This window comes from Cetorhinus maximus, chromosome 1 (assembly GCF_964194155.1).
Source record: "Cetorhinus maximus chromosome 1, sCetMax3.hap1.1, whole genome shotgun sequence".
Taxonomy (NCBI): domain Eukaryota; kingdom Metazoa; phylum Chordata; class Chondrichthyes; order Lamniformes; family Cetorhinidae; genus Cetorhinus; species Cetorhinus maximus.
Genome location: NC_135879.1, coordinates 129,109,106 through 129,129,441, shown reverse-complemented (window position 1 = coordinate 129,129,441; position 20,336 = coordinate 129,109,106). Strand labels below are relative to the sequence as shown.

Genomic DNA, 20,336 nt, shown 5'->3' with positions numbered 1-20,336 from the left:
GGTGTACATGGACTTTCAAAAGGCATTCGATACAATACCACACAACAGACTTGTGGGAAAAGTTATTGCTCATGGAATAAAAGGAGCATGTGGCAATGCGGATACAAAATTGGCTGAGTAATAGGAAACAGAGGGCAAAGGTCAATGGACATTTTTCAGGCGGGAGGAAGGTTTGTAGTGGAGTTCTCCAGGGGTCACTATGGGATCCTTGCTTTTCCTGATATATATTAATCATCTAGATCTTGGTGTGCAGGGGACAGTTTCAAAGTTTGCGGATGATACAAAACCTGGAAGCATTTTAAATTGTGAGACTGACAGTTTAGAACTTCAAAAGGACATAGACAACTTGCTGGAGTGGGCAGATGAAGTTCAACGTGGAGAAGTGTGAGGTGATTCATTTTTATAGGAAGAACATGGAGAGACAATATAAAATAAGGGGTACAATTCTTAAGGGGGTGCTGGAGCAGAGGGACCTGGGTGTATATGTGCATAGATCATTAAAGGTGGCAGAACAGGTGGAGAGAACAGTTAATAAAGCATACAGTATCCTTGGCTTTATTAATAGGGACATAGAGTACAAGAGCAAGGAGGTTATGCTGAGCTTATATGAGACACTAGTTAGACCTCGGCTGGAGTACTGTGTACAATTCTGGGTGCTGCACTATAGGAAGGATGTGATCGCATTGGAGAGACTGCAGAAGAGGTTTACAAGAATGGTTCCAGGGATGAGAAACTTGAGTTTTGAAGATAGATTGGAGAGGTTGGGACTGTTCTCCTTGGAGAGGAGAAGGCTAAGAGGAGATTTGACAGAGGTGTTCAAAATCATGAGGGGGCTGGATAGAGTAGATAGGGAGAAACTGTTCCTGCTCATAAAAGGATCAAAAACGAGAGGGCACAGATTTAAAGTGATTTGCAAAAGAAGCAAATGTGATGTGAGAAAAAACTTATTCACACAGCAAGTGGTTCGAGTCTGGAATGCACTGCCTGGAAGTGTGGTGGAGGCAGGTTCAATCGAAGCATTCAAGAGGGCATTAGATCATTATTTGAATAGAAGCAATGTGCAAGGGTACAGGGAAAAGGCAGGAAAATGGCACTAAGTCATCATGTTCATTTGGAGGGCCGGTGCAAACATGATGGGCTGAACGGCCACCTTCTGCACTCTAACAATTCTGTGATTCTGTGAATAAATACCAGCATAGGACAGGACAAAAATCCCAAAAATGCTTTTCAAGAACAGAAAAGGTGAATTTCCAATTTAATAGAATCTGGGTAATATTCTAACTTCAATTTTAACAATCTTCAAAACTTTACACATGAGCAACATTATTGGGCTTTGAAGAAAACTATTTTGTGCTGAAGGTGTGAATGGTGATTAGAGAATGAAACATGCTTTCACCTCAAGCATTTAGTTGGTGCCGATCACCCCCAGCCCAGGTGTAGAGTGAAGCTGGCTAACTCTGTCAAATAGTGTAACTCAGAAAATGAACCCACATTGACCCCAGAACAACATTTAAAATATTCAAAAAGGGATCAGTGGAATGTAACCCACATATTAGATACATTTATTTATTGCACCCTTAAGGCCTGGGCAAATACAGTCTTTGTAATTTCACATCAGAAGTTTGGTATTCACTCACCAAGGCTTCATTTGTACACTGAAACACATAGCAGACAAAATGGCAGCTTCCACTGTCTGGACTCTCCCTGCAGATGAATCCAAAGTGATCCACATACTTAATTCCCTATTTATGGAAGAGGAGAACATTAGTTCATCATTTATTAAATTATTTTGCAACACAATTAAAAATTGATCCATCAAGTATACAGCTTGCACCTTTGCACAAGATTGTTACAACGTGCAAGAACTATTGAGTAACTGAAATTTTACTCACTGACCACAAGCAGGAATATTAAGGGATGCGGGGAATGAGTCAAATGGAATTGGATTAGATTGTTCACATGGGGGGAAAAAAAATAACTGGCACACAGTCAATGAGTCAGTTGGCTTATTTCTGTGGGGTATCGTTCTCGGACAGAGCTTAGATTTGAGGTCTTCATGAACCTATCCAAATTGATCTGTTCAGGGTTTATGGTTCATGAAAAATTAACAGTTTCTGAAATAACTTAAGTAATTCCTGTAAAATGAAGTATGAAAGTAATACCTATTTTTGTTAACTGAGAAAACCAGAGGGGATAACTTACATGAGTGACAGTGACCTCATGGTAGTGAACCCAACTTTACCAAATACTGGAATTGGATATTTGGTTATTGTCTGTAAGTTACATACAGCACCCATATATATCCACAAATTTCACCTCTCCATACCTATGCTGGACAGGTTGTATCCAAAGGACAGTCGAATACACATATCTGAGCTGTGGATCCAGCCATTCTGGACAGCAGTCAGGGACACCACAATGAAGGATCTAACTCTGTCTCCTGCCCCTGCCCTCGAGAGTGAAGACTCACCTGCAACGTGCAGACTAGCACAGCTCTTGCTATTAACTGCAAGAAGCTGCATGTCCCACAGTAGCAGAATGCAGGCCTTCACACAATGAACAGTTACATACGAACAAGGAGCAGGAGGTGGCCATTCAGCCCCTTGAGCCTATTCCACCATTTAATAACCTCAAATCTGCATCCCATCTACCCTGATAACCGACCATCCCCTTGCTTACCAAGAATCTATTCACCTCTGCCTTATAAATATTCAAAGACTCTGCTTCCACTGCCTTTTCAGGAAGAGAGTGCCAAAGACTCACGGCCCTCAGAGAAAAGATTTTGCCTCATCTCCATTTTAAATGGGCGTCCCCTTATTTTTAAACAATGAGCCATCGTTCTACAAGAGGAAACATCCTTTCCACATCTGCCCTGGCAAGACCCCTCAGGATCTTCCATGTGTCAATCAAGTCACCTCTTACTCTTCTAAACTCCAGTGGATACAAGCTTAGTCTGTCCAACCTTTCCTCATAAGACAACCTGCCCCTTCAAGCTATTAGTCCGGTAAACCTTCTCTGAACTGCTTTCAACGCATTTATATCCTTCCTTAAATAAGGTGACCAATACAGTATACAGTACTCCAGGTGTGGTCTCACTAATTCTCTGTATAATTGAAGCACAACCTCCCTACTTTTGTATTCAATTCCCCTCGCAATAAATGATAAAATTCTGTTAGTTTTCCTAATTTCTTGCTGTACCTGCATACTAGCCTTTTGCCATTCATGCATGAAGACACCCTCTGCATCTCGGAGCTCTGCAATCTCTCATCATTTAAATAGTAAGCTTCATTTTTATTCTTCCTGGACAAAATGGACAATTGCACATTTTTCCACACTATACTCCATTTGCCAGATCTTTGCCCATTCACTTAACCTATCTATATCTTTTTGTAGTCTCCTCATGTCCTCTTCACAACTTACTTTCCTACCTATCTTTGTGTCATCAGCAAATTTGGCAACCATCCCATCCACCCCTTCAGCCAAGTCACTTATGTAAACTGTAAACAGCTGAGGTCCCAGCACTGATCCCTAAGGCATACCACTCGTTACAACTTGCCAACTTGAAAAAGGTTCACTTATGCCTTCTCTGCTTCTTGTTAGCCAGCCAATCTTCTATCCAATGCCAACATGTTACCCCCTAAACCATGAGCTTTTATTTTCTGCAATAACCTTTGATGTGGCACATTATCAAATGCCTTCTGGAAATCCAAGTACAGTACATCCACGAGTTCCCCTTTATCCACAGCATGTTAATTCCTCAAAGAACTCAAATAAGTTGGTCAAACATGATTTCCCTTTCACAAAACCAAGCTGACTCTGCCTGATTACCTTGAACTTATCTAAGTGCCTTGCTATAGTTTCATTAATAATAGCTTCTAACATTTTCCTTATGACAGATGTTATGCTAACTGGCCTATAGTTTCCCACTTTCTGTTTCCCTTTTTGAATAACGGGCCAGAATTTTACATCCCGTGGGCAGACGCGGACTTTACATTTTTGATGAAACTTCATCCAAGGGTGGGATGAAATCTCCGTTAGGATTTAAAATAAAAAGAAATATCTGGGGACTGTTTGTTTTTATGAGGTAAGCTCTCAGGTGCTTGATTGTGCTGCATGGACATTTTTTGTAGCATTTCTGAGCTTTCTTTTATTATTTGGAGGTCTGCAGCTCCCTGAGAAATTTGTCTGCCTTTTGGGAACTCAGTGGAAGTGCTCACTAGCACTGCAGTGACTTTGCGCCCGCCCTCTTCCTGCCCCCACCGGCAGTGCTGAGCCTTTCTCTGGGTGTGATTCACACTGACTGGCCGTTAATAGCCAGTGTGAAATTGTGGTCGGGGGCCGATCATAGGCGGAAACGCATTTCGTGTCCCTTTCCGGGCCCACCAATCGTGTGCGCCCAACGAATGTAAGATTCAAGCCATGGAGTTACATTTGCTATTTTGCAATCTAATGGGACCTTCTAGGGAATTTTGCAAAGTTGAAACTAATGCATCAACTATCTCACTAGCCACTTCTTTGAAGACCCTAGGATGAAGTCCATCAGGACCCGAGCATTTGTCAGCCTACAGCTCCAACAATTTACTCAGTACCATTTCTCTGGTGATTGTAATTTTCCCTGAGTTCTTCCCTCCCTTCCATTTCCTGATCTATAGCTGCTTCTGGGATGCTGCTTGTATCCTCTATAGTGAAGACTGATGCAAAATATCTATTCAATTCATCTGCCATTTCCTTGTTTTCCATTATCAGTTCTCCAGACTCACTTTCTATAGGACCAATGCTCACTTTGTTAACTCATTTCTTTTTAAAAATATTTATAGAAACTCTTACTATCTGGTTTTATATTTCTGACTAGCTTTCTATCGTTCTCTAATTTTATCCTCCTTGTGAATCTTTCAGTCATCCTTTGCTGTTCCTTATATTCTGTCCAATCTTCTGGCCTTCCACCTACCTTTGCAAAATTATAAACTTTTTCTTTAAGTTTGATACTAATTTTAACCTTCCTAGTTAACTACAGATCGTGTGCCCATCCCTTGGACTTTTTCTTACACGTTGGAATGCATCTATTCTGTATATTCTGAAATATCCCCTCAAATGTTTGCCACTGCATCTCTATTGACCTATCCCTAACCTAATTTTCCAATTCACTTTAGCCAGCTCTGCTTTCATGTCCTCATGATTGCCCTTATTTAAGTTTAAAAACATAGTCTCAGACCCACTCCTGTCTCCCTCATGCTTGAATTTTACATTCAGTTTATTATGGTTGCTGCTACCTAGGGGCATCTTCACTATGAAGTCATTAATTAATCCTATCTTGTTACACTATATCAGGTCTAGTCTGGCCTGCTCTCTGGCTCGATCCAGAAGATGCTGTTCAAAGAAACTATCCCGGAAACAATCCATGAACTCTCTTATCTAGGCTACCTTTGCCCATCTGATTTTTCCAGTCTATAAGTAGATCAAAATCTCCCATGATTATCGCTGTGTCTTTCTGACAAGCTCCTATTATTTCTACCTTTATGCTCCATCCTATCATGTGGTTATTATTAGGGGGCCTGCAGCTGCAAGGGAAATATTCTAATCCCTCTCAGTCACACCAGTGAACTTCCCACCAATCCCCAATTCCCGAATCCCTTCTCAAAAGGAGTATCCAGACCAACAATGGTGGTCCATTCATAGACTCAGGCAATGATCCCACCAGAATGCCAAATCTGTCAGTGAAAGGCTACTCGTAACTATAAATGACAACTGAGTTCTGAAAATTCAACATGAAGACAACCAAATCAATAGATTTCAAATGACTGGGTGGTTTAAGCTCTTTGTGCTTACAATATCAATCAAGGATTGACGCATTCAACTTTTTGTGTCTATTTGACTACTTTGCCTCTGTAAGCAAGATATAAAAGGTGCTGGAATTAGCAACGCTGGAGTTCAGGTGAACTTACTTCTGGTACTTCTTTTGTTGTAGTCGTACAAACACTAGAGAATGGGAAGCCTTTTGGAATCAGGTTGAACAATGCAAAACACATTACAGATTAGCAACTCATAAATCCAAGATTCAAAATAGCAAAAGCAAAATATGCTGATGCTCAAAATTCAAAATAAAGAACAGAAAATGCTGGAAGTACTCAGCACATCAGGCAGCATCCATGGAAAGAGAAACAAGTTGATGACCTTTCATTAGAACTGGGAAAAGTTAGAAATGTAATGGCTTTTGAGGGGGCTAGAGTGGAAAAAGAACAAATGGAAAGGTCTGTTATAGGATGGAAGACAGGAGCGATTAAATGGCAAAAGAGTTGATGGCGCAAGGCCAAAATTGGACAAGGGAGAAAAAAGTTGAAATAGGAAGAAATCTATTCAATGGGGCAATAACAAGCTGGAACGATGGCCGGGATTTTGCAGCCCCTCACGCCATCAGGATCTTCCGGCCCTGCTAATGTGAACAGAGATTTCAATGGCTTGCTGGTGGCCACACCACGGGGGGAACCCACCACTGGAGGTCGGGGGGGAAAACCGGTTGGAGGGGGGCTATAAAATCCCAGTCAATAGGTCTACCAGGGCAGCTCTGTTTGTTGATCTTGGGAAGGAGGTCAAAGTGGATTTTTTTGGGGGGCTGGGGGACAAAGGTTGAAGGCTGTGGAGGGAAGAGGGTTGACCCAGCACTACCATCATTTTGTTATTTAATCTTTCCCATCTTCCACCCTCTTGCTTCTTTCAACCCTTCACCTACTTTTTCCACTTGTGTTAAGCCTATTACATATTTAACTTTTCCCAATTCTGGTGAATGGTCATTAACCCGAAACTCTGTTTCTTACTCTACACATTCAAAATGGTAATGTGATTTCAATTTGGGAAGATTGATCACAAACTTCAATGTATGAATTGAAAATAGAGTGGTAGGAAAAGGAAAGCTGTCAAGTATCTGCTGTAGAAAATAAGATTAAATTAAATTAAATCAAATTAAATAAAGTAAAATCAAAACCTCAGCATCCAAAATAAAACTATAGTTTATATTGTTTTTGTTTAGGGCAAGACAGTCTGTTCTCTCCATCCATCAGTCCCCCAGGAGACACAGCAATTGAAACCAATGGAACAGGCAGCCTCCACACTTTCACAGATTCAAACTGGCCACTATGTGTTTGGGTTAAGGAACTGCAGCCCAAACTCACACTGCCACCATTCCTAACTTCCAAACTCCTAATTTTCAGTGTGATAAAAAGTTACAAAATTAAAATACTTTTATGGTTCAAACATTTAACATTCAAAAAATCCTTCAGATCAAGGCAGAGAAATGAAGTCACATGACCGTTACAAGTATGTCAGTTGGAGATGATAGATAGCTTTATACTAACCTGAGAGCAGAAGGAGATTTCTTTGAAATTTTTCTCAATTGTCACCTTCTTTGTGTCAGGACTTATGAGGTAAACTTCAGACTGGCCAATCTGAAAGAGAGAACACGTTTTTGTTGAAAATAAAAGTAAAAGAAAACAAATTCAGTTATACCAGTTCTGGGCCACAAAGTAGAGTTGCCTGGGATATTTATGTTGATGTGCATCATCAAATAAAAAAAGACTTAGATTTATATAGTGCCTTTCGTGACCACTGGACAGCCCAATGTGCTTTCGCAGTGTAGTAATGTAGGAAATGCAGCAGCCAAATTGTGCACAGCAAGCTTCCGCAAACTGTAATGCAATATGTCCTGATGATCTTGATTGAGGGATAAATGTTGGCCAAGACACTAAAGATAGTTGCCCTGCATTTCTTCAAAATCATGTCTTTTACATCCACCTGCAAGGTAGACAGGGCTGCGATTTAACGGGTCATCCAAAGAATTGCACCCCCAACAATGCAGCATTCCCTCAGTACTGCACTGAGTGTCAGACGTGATCTATCACTTTTACTTGAAGCTGCTACGTGCACGTTGCCAAAACGTTGTGGGAGGATGTTGCAATGCTACCAGGCTGAATTACAAGATGCATAGATGGCATCAGGATCAAGTTCTGTTATTGTCAACTCCCGTTATGCTCAACTCCCAGTCATAGACAACACTTTGGCTGCAAGTGAGGAGCTAGCTGGATGAAAGAAAAGGCGTCAAATAAGCAAAGTGTAAAAGAAAGAAATTTACCTACATAACCTCATAGGGGTAAAGCAGTAGGTACAGCACTATTGGTGTACCCGCATACATGAACTGTAGCTATTCAAGAAGGCAACTCACCACCGCCTTCTCAAGAGCAATTTGGGATGGGCAATAAATGCTGGCTTAGCCAGCAAAGCTCACATCCTGTGAACGAATAAAAGAAAGACATAAAACAAACAACCACATGGTTAAAATAAAAGGAGTTTACTGATCTCTTTGAATTCAGAATTGGCATTAAAGGATTTATTAATGCATGTTATATGTGTGTTTGTGCATGTATGTATATAAAAAAAACTGAACATGAAGCTCATTATTTCTGATTAAGATTCTACTTCAAACCATGGAGTGAATGAATCGGGTAGTTTACAACAGTGGATAACATTGTACCTGTGGTTCAATTCAATTTCCACAAAGAATAATAAGATTCTACAAACTCAAAACCCCAATTTGTATCAGTTTGGCTGCTTGAGTACATGATGCATTACGTCAGGCCCTTTCAATAGTCAAGTGACTGGGAATGTGTGCAGTGCAGTATCATGCAAAGCAGATCAAAGGTCAATAAACGGCTGGTTCAGATTTGCAATCTTTGATTTTATCTTTAACTGACAAGCACTTAGTCAACTATGCTGCTGTAAGAATTGAAGCAATATCTTAATCTCCTACATTTGAAAGGATTCCAACAAGTAGATTTAGTGCCACAGGATAAAGGCCATTTCCCAGTTCCTCTAATGAGTTGTGCAGTCATAATCAGCACTGCTTAGTCATGACTGCACTTCATTTTTTTTATAAAGCTGACTTTTTGCATTTATTTCCTCAATTTATATTAATACAACATGTGCCATTGTTGATGTACAACGAGTCATCTTCAACCTCCTTCCTGTTCCTCGTCTACTCATAAAACACATGATTTTCATTTCCCAATCTTCTTTGATAAACTGATAGATCCAACAAATGATTTGGACCCAATTTCCCATTGCAAAAGGGAAAAAGAAAATAGAAGTGTAAAATGCAAAGATTATTTTGCAAGTTCTTCCATGCTGCAAACAAAAAAATCAGTACTTCATAGACTTTTGCAACCATAGATTGGCATGTTTGAAGAGAACATCTGAGATAATAAATTGAATTCATTGGTCCCGATTGAATGAAATCCATTTTACTGATTGCTACTACTATTCTCCCAAGGACAAACTTTAAAGAACAAAAAGTTGTGGAATGACAGAATGATACTGCGCAGGAGAGGCTGCCTTATGGCCCACTGTGCCCCCATGAGTTCTTTTAAGAGTTAGCCAATTAACCCCACTCCCCAGCTCTTTGCCAATAGCTTTGCAATGCCCTTCCTTCAAGCATTTATCCAGTTCCCTTTTGATTTTACCATGGAATCTCCTTCCACCACCCTTTCATGCAATGTATTCCTGATCTTAGCAAGACAGAGCATAATTTTCTTTGCCCCCATCTTCTGCTTCTTTTGTCAATTTTATTAAATCTATGCGCTCGGTACCAACATTGTACCACTGGAAACAGATTCTCATGTACTCCATCAAAGCCCTTAATGCTTCTGAACACCTCTATAATCTCCCTTTAATCTTCTCTGCTCCAAGGAGGACAGTCCTAGTTTTACTATTCCCACACCCTTAGAAGCACGCCAACAAATCTCCTCTGCACTCTCTCCAAGAACTTGACACTCTCCTAAACGTGGTGCTTAGAACTGAACACAGTACTCCAGCTGGGTCTAACCAGTGTTTTATTACAGTCAAGCATAACTTTCTTGCTTTGTACTCCATGCCTCTATTTTTAAAGCCAAAGATCCCCATGTGCCCTGTGTTAAGAATTAAGGATTTACCTGGACTCCATTTCCCACGGACACAATTTTGGGACATACGCGGAGAGCGGCAGGGAGACAGGCTATGCATGCTCTGTTCTAGTTTTTTTTTTAGTTAAAGGGCTTGGGCATCCGGCATATCGGGAGTGCGCCTGCATGGCGTGAAAACAACGATCACGGGATTCCAGTTTTGGGTGCCATAACAAGGAGTCCCGGGATCGAGAGATGGAATCCAGGAAAAGAACCCAGAGAGACAAGATCCAGAGAGGGAGACCATTGGGGAAGGAGCCACTGGGAGGAGGCCACCAGTAGGAACAATTGGGGATAGAAACCATTGAGGAGAGGAACAACAGTAAAGGCTCCAAGCAGCAAAAGTGTTGCTGTTGGCAGGCTCCAGGTGGTGAGGGCTCAGGAGAAGCCCTGGAGAGTGAAAAGGCAGGAGAAGGTTGGTGAAACCTTGCTGTGGTCCATTGGGACAAAGGTAACCTTTTAGAGTAGTGAGTTCTGCTCCATGTGGCTGAAGAGGTGGAGTCCTGCCCATGAGTCGGTGCTGGAGTGCAGCCTTAGGAAGCCAGTGGAACAGTTTAATCTCTTCTCCTGAGACTATCAGGAGGTGAGCAGTTGTTGAGGCAGCCAGAATCAGAACGACATTTGGAGGGAGTTGAGGCTATTGCTTCAAAATTGAAGACTTGCAATCCTTCGTGAGGGAGACAGAGTTTTAATGAGATTGTGTAATTCACAATGGATACTGATGTCTGGGTGGGTTTCTGAGAAATCCTTGGGATCTGTCTGGGTCACATCTTCCATTTATTATGCAGTAGAGCTTGCCAGAATTTGCCATTTAATTCACATGTAGCTCATGTCAATTCTGAATGTTAGAGGGTAAGATAATCAGAAAAGTAAAACAACTTACAATATCTTTGTAGAGTAAAATTTATTTTGTTTGTTTAAAACCGTGAAATCTTGTGGCTTATTCTCCAAGTAAGTACCTGGAATTTCAAATTTGTCTATTTTAAACGAAAAGTTACTGGTCCCTAACCATATCACAACACTTGTTAACAGCCTGCTCAGCCGGTCCTGCCACCACCAAACTTGTGCAAGTGCATCTCCAGGTAAGTGTCCCTGCATCCGGAATAGAGTATAAAAGTAGGGAAGTGTTGTTGCAACTGTACAAGGCATTGGTGAGACCACACCTGGAGTACTGTGCACAGTTTTGGTCCCCTTATTTGAGGGGGAATGTAGTGACATTGGAGGTTCAGAGGAGGTTCACTAGATTGATTCCAGAGATGCAGGGCTTGTCTTATGAGGAGAGATTGAGCAGTTTATGCCTATACTTGCTAGAGTTTAGAAGGATGACAGGAGATCCAATTGAGGTATATAAGATGCTAAAGGGGATAGACAAAGGAGTCGTGGAACGGATGTTTCCCCTTGTGGGGCATTCTAGAATGAGGGGCCATAGTTTTAGGCTAAAGGGTGGTATATTTAAATCAGAGATGAGGAGGAATTACTTTTCTCAAAGGGTCGTGAATCTGTGTAATTCACTACCTCAGAGTGTAGTAGATGCCAGGACGCTGAATAAATTTAAGGAGGAGATTTTTAATTAGTAACAGGTTGAAAGGTTATGGGGAGAGTGCGGGAAATTAGAGTTGAGGCCGAAATGAGATCAGCCATGATCGTATTGAATGGCGGGGCAGGCTCGAGGGGCTGAATTGCCTACTCCTGCTCCTAGTTCTTATGCTCTTACGTTCTTTAAAACTCGACCATATAATTTATAATAAAAACAGAAAATGCTGGATAAACTCAGCAGGTCTGGTAGCATTTGTGGAGAGAGAAACTGAGTTAACATTGAGTCCATATGACTCTTCCTCTCCTCAATCTTCCTTCCCAAAGCACATTTTGAACATGAACTACCTTACAGCAGAACTGTAGCACTTCTGGTAGAACTCCCGTGCACATAATCACCTTATTAACCAAAAACAAGACAGCAGCTAAAAACAAAATATGGTCTTGGACAATTGCGGTTCCTGTTCTCTCTTGGTGATTCAAAAAGATGAACACCATCCAACGCTCCTACCTGGCTAGTCAAGTTAATACTAAATGAGCTCACTATGGAGCTGCACTTTATGAAGGTGATTTGATACATTATCTGATTCTTTTGTAACTGAAACTTCTAGGCCTTGTTATTGACTCCCTTAGTCCCCCCAGTGAAAGACCAGAGAGGGTCATGGTGGGGGAGGGTGGTGATTAAAAATGGGGAACTCACCCCTAATCTGCTGTGACTGCATGGGCTGCCATTTTTACTTTGGCCGGTTAGGTGGAGTGCAAGTGTCCCACCGTCAGGATATTTCATCATCATATGTCAATCAGGATGTCTCAGTGCAACTGGGAGCTTGATTTAAATAAAACAGTTGCTGCTTAGGTCTCCCACAGCTTGGGAAAGCCAGCAATGAAAGGGAGGTGGGAGATGCTCGTCAAGAATTAAGAGCCTTTTACCGAATTCTCACCCAACCCACAGCCACTCAAGACTTCAGCCTCTCCTTTGGCACTTAAGGCCTCTCTTCGCTCACCTCCCCAAACCCTCATCTCTGGCCTTCCCTGCTCCCGACTGTTGGGACCTTGCCCAAGCTGTTAGCTTTCCTACGCTGAACGTTCAGTGCTCAGCAAAGGACTTAGCTTCATACCCTTACGTCCTCATCTAAATGAATTTCGGGCTCGGCATGATGCTGAACTCTTCTTCCGCCGCCTTCGTCTCCGTGCTCACTTCTTTGTGCAGGAGTCCTCTCCCCGTTCAACGGATCCTTTTACCCACCTCCAATATTCTCCCTCCACCTGGACCCCTCCCTCTGGATTACTATCTTTTCTTGATCTTTTCATTGAGAACTGTCGGCGTGAAATTAGTCATTTCAATTTCTCTGCTCCTCTCACCCACTCTAATCTGTCTCTCTCTGAACTTGCCGCACTCCGTTCTCTCAGGTCCAACCCTGACATTGTCATCAAACCCGCTGACAAGGGTGGTGCTGTTGTTGTCTGGCGCACTGACCTCTACCTTGCAGAGGCTGAGCGTCAACTCGCAGACACTTCCTCCTACCTCCCCCTGGACCATGACCCCACCACTGAAGATCAAGCCATTGTTTCCAGGACTGTTACTGACCTCATCTCCTCTGGAGATCTTCCTTCCACAGCTTCCAACCTGAACGTCTCCCAACCTTGGACTGCCCGCTTCTAATTCCTACCCACAAACAGGACTGTCCCGGCAGACCGATCGTGTCAGCCTGTTCCTGCCCCACGGAACTCATTTCTTGCTATCTTGACTCCATTCTCTCTCCCCTTGTCCAGTCTCTTCCCACCTACATCCGTGATTCCTCTGACACCCTACATCATATCAACAATTTCCAGTTCCCTGGCCCCAACCGCCTCCTCTTCACCATGGACGTCCAATCCCTCTACACCTCCATCCCCCACCGGAATGGTCTGATGGCTCTCTGCTTCTTCCTCGAACAGAGGCCCGAACAATCCCCATCCACCACTACTCTCCTCCGTCTGGCTGAACTTGTTCTCACACTGAACAATTTCTCCTTTAACTCCTCTCACTTCCTCCAAATAAAAGGTGTGCTATGGGTACCCGCATGGGCCCCAGCTATGCCTGTCTCTTTATGGGGTATGTGGAACATTCCTTGTTCCAGTCCTACTCCGGCCCTCTCCAACAACTCTTTCTCCAGTACATCAATGATTACTTCGGTGCTGCTTCATGCTCTCGTCGGGACCTGGAAAAATTTATTAATTTTGCTTCCAATCTCCACCCCTCCATCATTTTCACATGGTCCATCTCTGACACTTCCCTTCCCTTCCTTGACCTCTGTCTCAATTTCTGGTGATAGACTGTCCACCAATATCCATTACAAGCCTACCGACTCCCACAGCTACCTCGACTACAGCTCCTCACACCCCGCTTCCTGTAAGGACTCCATCCCATTCTCTCAGTTCCTTCGCCTCCGTCGCATCTGCTCGGATGATGCCACTTTCCAAAACAGTTCCTCTGACATGTCTTCCTTCTTCCTTAACCGAGGTTTTCCACCCACGGTGGTTGACAGGGCCCTCAACCGTGTCCGACCCATCTCCCACAAATCCGCCCTCACACCTTCCTCTCCCTCCCAGAACCATGATAGGATCCCCCTTGTCCTCACTTATGACCCCACCAGCCTCCGCATTCAAAGGATCATCCTCCGCCATTTCCGCCAACTCCAGCATGATGCCACCACCAAACACATCTTCCCTTCACCCCCTCGGCGGCTTTCCGCAGGGATTGTTCCCTCCGGGACACCCTGGTCCACTCCTCCATCACCCCCTACACCTCAACCCCCTCCCACGGCACCTTCCCATGCAACCGCAGAAGGTGCAACACCTGCCCCTTCACGTCCCCTCTCCTCACCATCCAAGGGCCCAAACACTCCTTTCAAGTGAAGCAGCATTTCACTTGCACTTCCCTCAATTTAGTCTACTGCATTCGTTGCTCCCAATGCAGTTTCCTCTACATTGGAGAGACAAAACGCAGACTGGGTGACCGCTTTGCAGAACACCTTCGGTCTGTCCGCAAGCATTACCCAGACCTCCCTGTCGCTTGCCATTTCAACACTCCACCCTGCTCTCATGCCCACATGTCCATCCTTGGCCTGCTGCATTGTTCCAGTGAAGCTCAACGCAAACTGGAGGAACAGCACCTCATCTTCCGACTAGGCACTTTACAGCCTTCCGGACTGAATATTGAGTTCAACAATTTTAGATCATGAACTCTCTCCTCTATCCCCACCCCTTTTCCGATCCCCCCACCCTTTTTTTCCTTAATAATTTATATAGATTTTTCTTTTCCCACCTATTTCCATTATTTTTAAATGAATTTCCATCCATTGTTTTATCTCTACCTTTTAGCCTTTGTCGATTCCTTCACCCCACCCCACCCCCACTAGGGCTATCTGTACCTTGCTTGTCCTGCTTTCTACCCTTAATTAGCACATTCCTTAGATAATATCACCACCTTCAACACCTCTTTGTCCCTTTGTCTGTGACATCTTTTGGTTATCTCCACCTATCACTGGCCCTCTATCCAGCTCTACTTGTCCCACCCCCCCCCCGCCGCCAACCATAAACCAGCTTATATTTCACCTCTCTTCTATTTTTACTTAGTTCTGTTGAAGGGTCATTCGGACTCGAAACATTAACTGTATTCCTCTCCGCAGATGCTGCCAGACCTGCTGAGTTTTTCCAGGTATTTTTGTTTTTGTTTTGGATTTCCAGCATCCGCAGTTTTTTGCTTTAATGTTGGCTTTCCTAGGAGGTGTCTGATCAGCCCAATATTTGGCCAGCTGCCAGATGGGCCACAGACAAATAAAATTATAATGAGGCCTAGCCATTAAATTCTTCAGGGCATCCATGTCCCTGGCAAAAATGAGGAGAGGATACAGGCTTGAACAGATAGTTCATTGTGGAAGATTTGGAGTGGTAGTGGGAGTGACAGGATTATAGGAGGTGGAAGGGTGGAGGAATACCATGGGTCCAAGAAAACGCACAGTGACTGGGGGAGGGGATTTGAAAGGAGTCACTAAGGGCGATATTTTCCCCAGAACTCCCCCACCCCAACTGCAGCTGTTGGTTGCTCCTTTTCCTGGCATATCGCACCGTGTGATTGCACACTCCCACCCAAATGAAAGAAAAGAAAAAACAAAGAGTAAAGTGAATGGAGCAGATGAAAAACAGAGTTTGTGAGAACGAAAGGAACAGAAAAAAAAAAGAGGCTGACAGAGATGAAGAGAGATTGAGAGAGAGAAGAAGGGGCCACTGGCTGGGAATTCTGTGGCGAGTGATTCACTTCCTGATTGCCGAAAGCATGTCCATTATGCACAAGTCAGGAATGTGATGGAATACTCTCCACTTGCCTGGATGAGTGCAGTTCAACAAAACACCCTGATATGAAATATCTCTCACCATTCCTTCACTGTCACTGGGTCAAAATCTTAGAACTTCTTCCATAACAGCACTGTGGGTGTACCTACACCACATGGACTGCAGCGGTTCAAGAAGGCAGCTCACCACCGCCTTCTCAAAGGCAAACTAGGGGTGGGAAATAAATACCAGCAATGCCCAAATCCCACAAACAAGTTTAAAAAGGCAGCAACACAAAGATACCATATTCTCCAACTTACTAAGATATCAACTCGTTTTATCCATTTATCCACAGCTATTATGTAATCAAGCCATTCAGAGCAGGTTCAGGCTCTGTTGTGATGTCCTCCGTTCCTGAATCATAGAAATTTACAGCACATACAGCACATTTAGAGCCCGTTCAGTCCATCATATCTGTGTCAGCCATTGTCCAATAGCCTACCAACTTTCTATCCACCTCAGAGGTAATACTTGATCCTAGCTGAATATTTGGCCTCAGCATTCTCACATAGCGGAGATGGGTTCTCTGGCCTTCACAAGGGGCTGACGTTCACTGAGGTGGGATGGAGAGGAGGCAGTTCCTGTAGCCAAGCACGGAGTGCCTGCCGCAGCAGATGGAAGCAGGCAGCCTCCACACTGATTGTAAAAATTGTATTCATTTTACTTCAGGCTGTTCAAGTATTTACATAAACCCTGGCCCTGAACAAAAAAACCTGTGTCAACCACATTGCCAATCTGAGAGCACCAGACTCTGGGCTCACTTGATAATGAAAAGATGCCAAGGCTGGCAAGAGAGAGGGTACAGAGTCAAAGAAACAACATAGCCCAAATTTTCCAGCTCCTTCCACTCCTCTTCACAAAAGTGGGACAGTCTATACCGGAACCATGCTGGGGCTGGTGTTCTAGAGAGCCGCACAACGAGGGAAGTAGAGAGGGCTTTAAACTAAATAGTGGGGGCAAGGAATCAATTTTGGGAACATGTAGGTAATCGAAGAGTAGAGACAAGGCAAGAGAGAAAGATACCAATATGGGAAATGATAAACAGAACATGAGAGGAAGGGACAGAGAGTACAAATCTAAAAGAAAATCAGCAGATAAGGCTAGATGGTATAAAAAAAAAGGGCAAAACTAAAGGTTCTGTATCTAAATGCAATAGCATTTGAAACAAAACAGATGAACTGATAGTGCAAATAGAAATAAATAAGTATGATCCAATAGCAATTACAAAGTCATGGCTACAGGATGATATAGATTGGGACCTGAATGTTGAAGCGTACATGACATTTAGGAAGGACAAGAAGCTAGGAGAAGGTGGAGGGATGGCTCTGTTAATTAATGATGTTATTAACACGTTATGTGGTTGACTCTTAAATGCCCTCTGAAATGGCCTAGCAAGCCACTCAGTTGTAACAAACCGCTAGAAAATTGAAAAAAAGGAATGAAACCAGACAGACCACCCGGCATCGACCTAGGCACTGGAAACGACAACGGCAATCGCAGCCCTGGCGACCCTGCAAAGCCCTCCTTACTAACATCTGGGGGCTAGTGCCAAAATTGGGAGAGCTGTCTCACAGACTAGTCCATCAACAGCCTGACATAGTCATCTTCACGGAATCACACCTTACAGATAATGTCCCAGACACCACCATCACCATCCCTCGGTACATGCTGTCCCACCAGCAGGACAGACCAGCAGAGGTGGCACAGCGGTATACAGTCAGGAGGGAGTTGCCCTGGGAGTCCTCAACATCAACTCTGGACCCCATGAAGTCTCATGGCATCAGGTCAAACATGGGCAAGGAAACCTCCAGCTGATTACCACGTACCGCACTCCCTCAGCTGATGGATCAGTGCTCCTCCATGTTGAACACCACTTGGAGGAAGCACTGAGGGTAGCAAGAGCGCAGAATGTACTCTGGGTAGGGGACTTCAATGTCCATCACCAAGAGTGGCTCGATAGCACCACTACTGACCGAGCCCTAAATGACATAGCTGCTAGACTGGGTCTGCGACAAGTGGTGAGGGAACCAACAAAAGGGAAAAACATACTTGACCTCATCCTCACCAACCTGCCTGCCGCAGATGCATCTGCCCATGACAGCTTCGGCAGGAGTGACCACCGCACAGTCACTGTGGAGACGAAGTCCCGCCTTCACATTGAGGATACCCTCATCATGTTGTGTGGCACTACCATAGTGCTAAATGAAGGATCAAGGTTCCTTAGGCAGCAGATTCATGGGAAGACCACCACCTAGAAGTTCCCCTCCAAGTCACTCACAATCCTGTGGGCTTCGCTGGTTGGGCCAGCATTTATTGCTCATCCCCAGTTGCCCTTGAGAAGGTGGTGGTGAGCTGCAGTCCATGTGGTGAGGGACAGCGCGCGAGAGAGAGTGACAACAAGGTGGGGTGGGGTGGGGTGGGATGGGGTGTGGTGGGGTGGGGAGAGAAGAGAGATAGCAGGAAACTACAGGCCAGTTAGCTTAACATCTGTCATAGGGAAAATGTTAGAAGCGATTACCAAGGATGTTATAGCAGGGCGCTTAGAGAAATTCATGGTAATCAGGCAGAGTCAACATGGTTTTGTGAAAGGGAAACCATGTTTAACCAATTTATTGGAGTTCTTAGAAGGAGTCACATGTGCTGTGGATAAAGGAGAACCATTGGATGTACTGGGCCCTCAACTTTTTACAATTTAGATAAATGGCTTGGAAGAAAGGACTGATGGGAATTGATTACAAAACTAGGGGATTATGCTTCAGTTATACAGGGCACTGATGAGACCACATCTGTAGTACTGTGTACAGTACAGGTGTCCTTATTTAAGAAAGGATATAAATGCAATAGATGTAGTTCAGAGAAGGTGTACTCAACTAACTCCAGGAGTGGGTGGGTTGTCTTATGAGGAAAGGTTGGACAGGTTAGGCTTGTATCAACTGGAGTTTAGAAGAGTAAGAGGCGACTTGATTGAAACCTTTAAGATCCTGAAGGGTCTTGACAGGGTGGACTGGAGCGGATGTTTTGTGAAGTGGGAGAATCTAGAACTAGGGGCCATGGTTTAAAAATAAAGGGGTCGCTCATTTAAGACAGAGATGAGAATTTTTTTTTCTGAGGGTTGAGTATCTTTGGAACTCTCTTCCTCGAAAAGCAGGGGAAACAAAGTTCTTGAATATTTTTAAGGCAGAGCTAGATAGATTCTTGATAAACAAGGGGATGAAAGGTTATTGGGAGCAGGGAGGTGTGTGCGGTTGAGGTTTTAATCAGATCAGCCATGATCTTATTGTATGGCGGAGCAGGCTCAAGGGACCGAGTGGTTTATCCCTGCTTGTAATTCGTATATTCATAGGTTTTTGAAAAAAAAATTAGGCTATGGCCTTGGCTCACAGATAAATAATAGCTACTATGCTTACCACAGATGTGGATAACCTCCCACAGAAGACAGCACCTACAGATTAGGAGGTAAGAAAATGAAAGAGCAGAGGACAAAAAGAGCTGAAATTTAGGAAGGGGTCAGCCAGTGTCAAAAGATGCCATGAAATGCACAGCCCAGGAGGCAGGGGTGGAGCAGTTTTTTTTTCAAAAAACTACCAGTGAGAACGACAGCTGGTGCACTATGTAACAATTCTAACATGTGGCATGCTCTGGTTTGGGCCAATGAACCAGTCAAGAGTTTGTCTGCAGTTCATACAGCCATGCTTCAAGCACACATCAGTGTCAAACTCTTTCTTTTCAATGCCAGTATAACTCTGGAGTGCAGGATCTAGTGCTGCATCACCACAAACATTGCCAATAGGTGTTTGAAAATGATCTGTTTTTCTGTGGCTTCAATGGTTTGATGCAAAGTCTGCATCATTCAATCGGAATAACCTTTTGTCAGGTTTATACAAAAGCATTTTATTCTTTCTCCCCAGACGTGTATAGAAGTCTCTCATAGCTATGGTCTACTCACCATCTGACACTGACAGCAAAATTATAAAGTGGGAAGAGGTCAGGGAGAGATTTAGAATGAATGGGGTAAGACTGTACTGTCCTGAACCATCAGCCTGATATTTACGAAGAAAGAATACATCACCATGCATTAACTTCCGAAATATTACGCCAAATCATATATCCACCCATAAACCTTAAACAGCAATGAAGAGGTATAAAATTATTCTGGGTTTGAGCACAAGCCAAACACATTCCAATGATTTCTTGTCTGTTAAACTGCAATAACTGCCAGATTATTGGCACGCACACCTTTCACAAAAATATTCTCAATCAGGAACAAATTTTAAAGTGTGAGATGGAGTGATCATTGAACAATCAGAAATTGGTGACAATATTGAAGGAAACCGATCAAAATGAGTTTTACATTTTCTCAGTCAAATTTCCATTCCTTTCAGATCATCTTTCCTTTGGTTATCTTTACATTTTGATGTGATTTTGTAAATGTCTATTGCCATTCTA

At 43.4% G+C, this 20,336-nt stretch overlaps 1 protein-coding gene across 6 annotated transcripts in view; it reads right to left on the bottom strand.

Moving 5' to 3' along the window:
- The window catches only part of tbc1d1 (TBC1 (tre-2/USP6, BUB2, cdc16) domain family, member 1), a 274,907-nt gene that overhangs the window by 152,786 nt on the left and 101,785 nt on the right, over positions 1–20,336 (bottom strand). For all 6 annotated transcript variants that reach the window (XM_078546134.1, XM_078546135.1, XM_078546136.1 and 3 more), the window contains exons 3-4: positions 7,350–7,439; positions 1,638–1,742 (exon numbers count right to left, since the gene is read on the bottom strand). In XM_078546134.1, the coding sequence (XP_078402260.1) occupies positions 1,638–1,742; positions 7,350–7,439 (195 nt within the window). The remainder of the gene's footprint in view (positions 1–1,637; positions 1,743–7,349; positions 7,440–20,336) is intronic.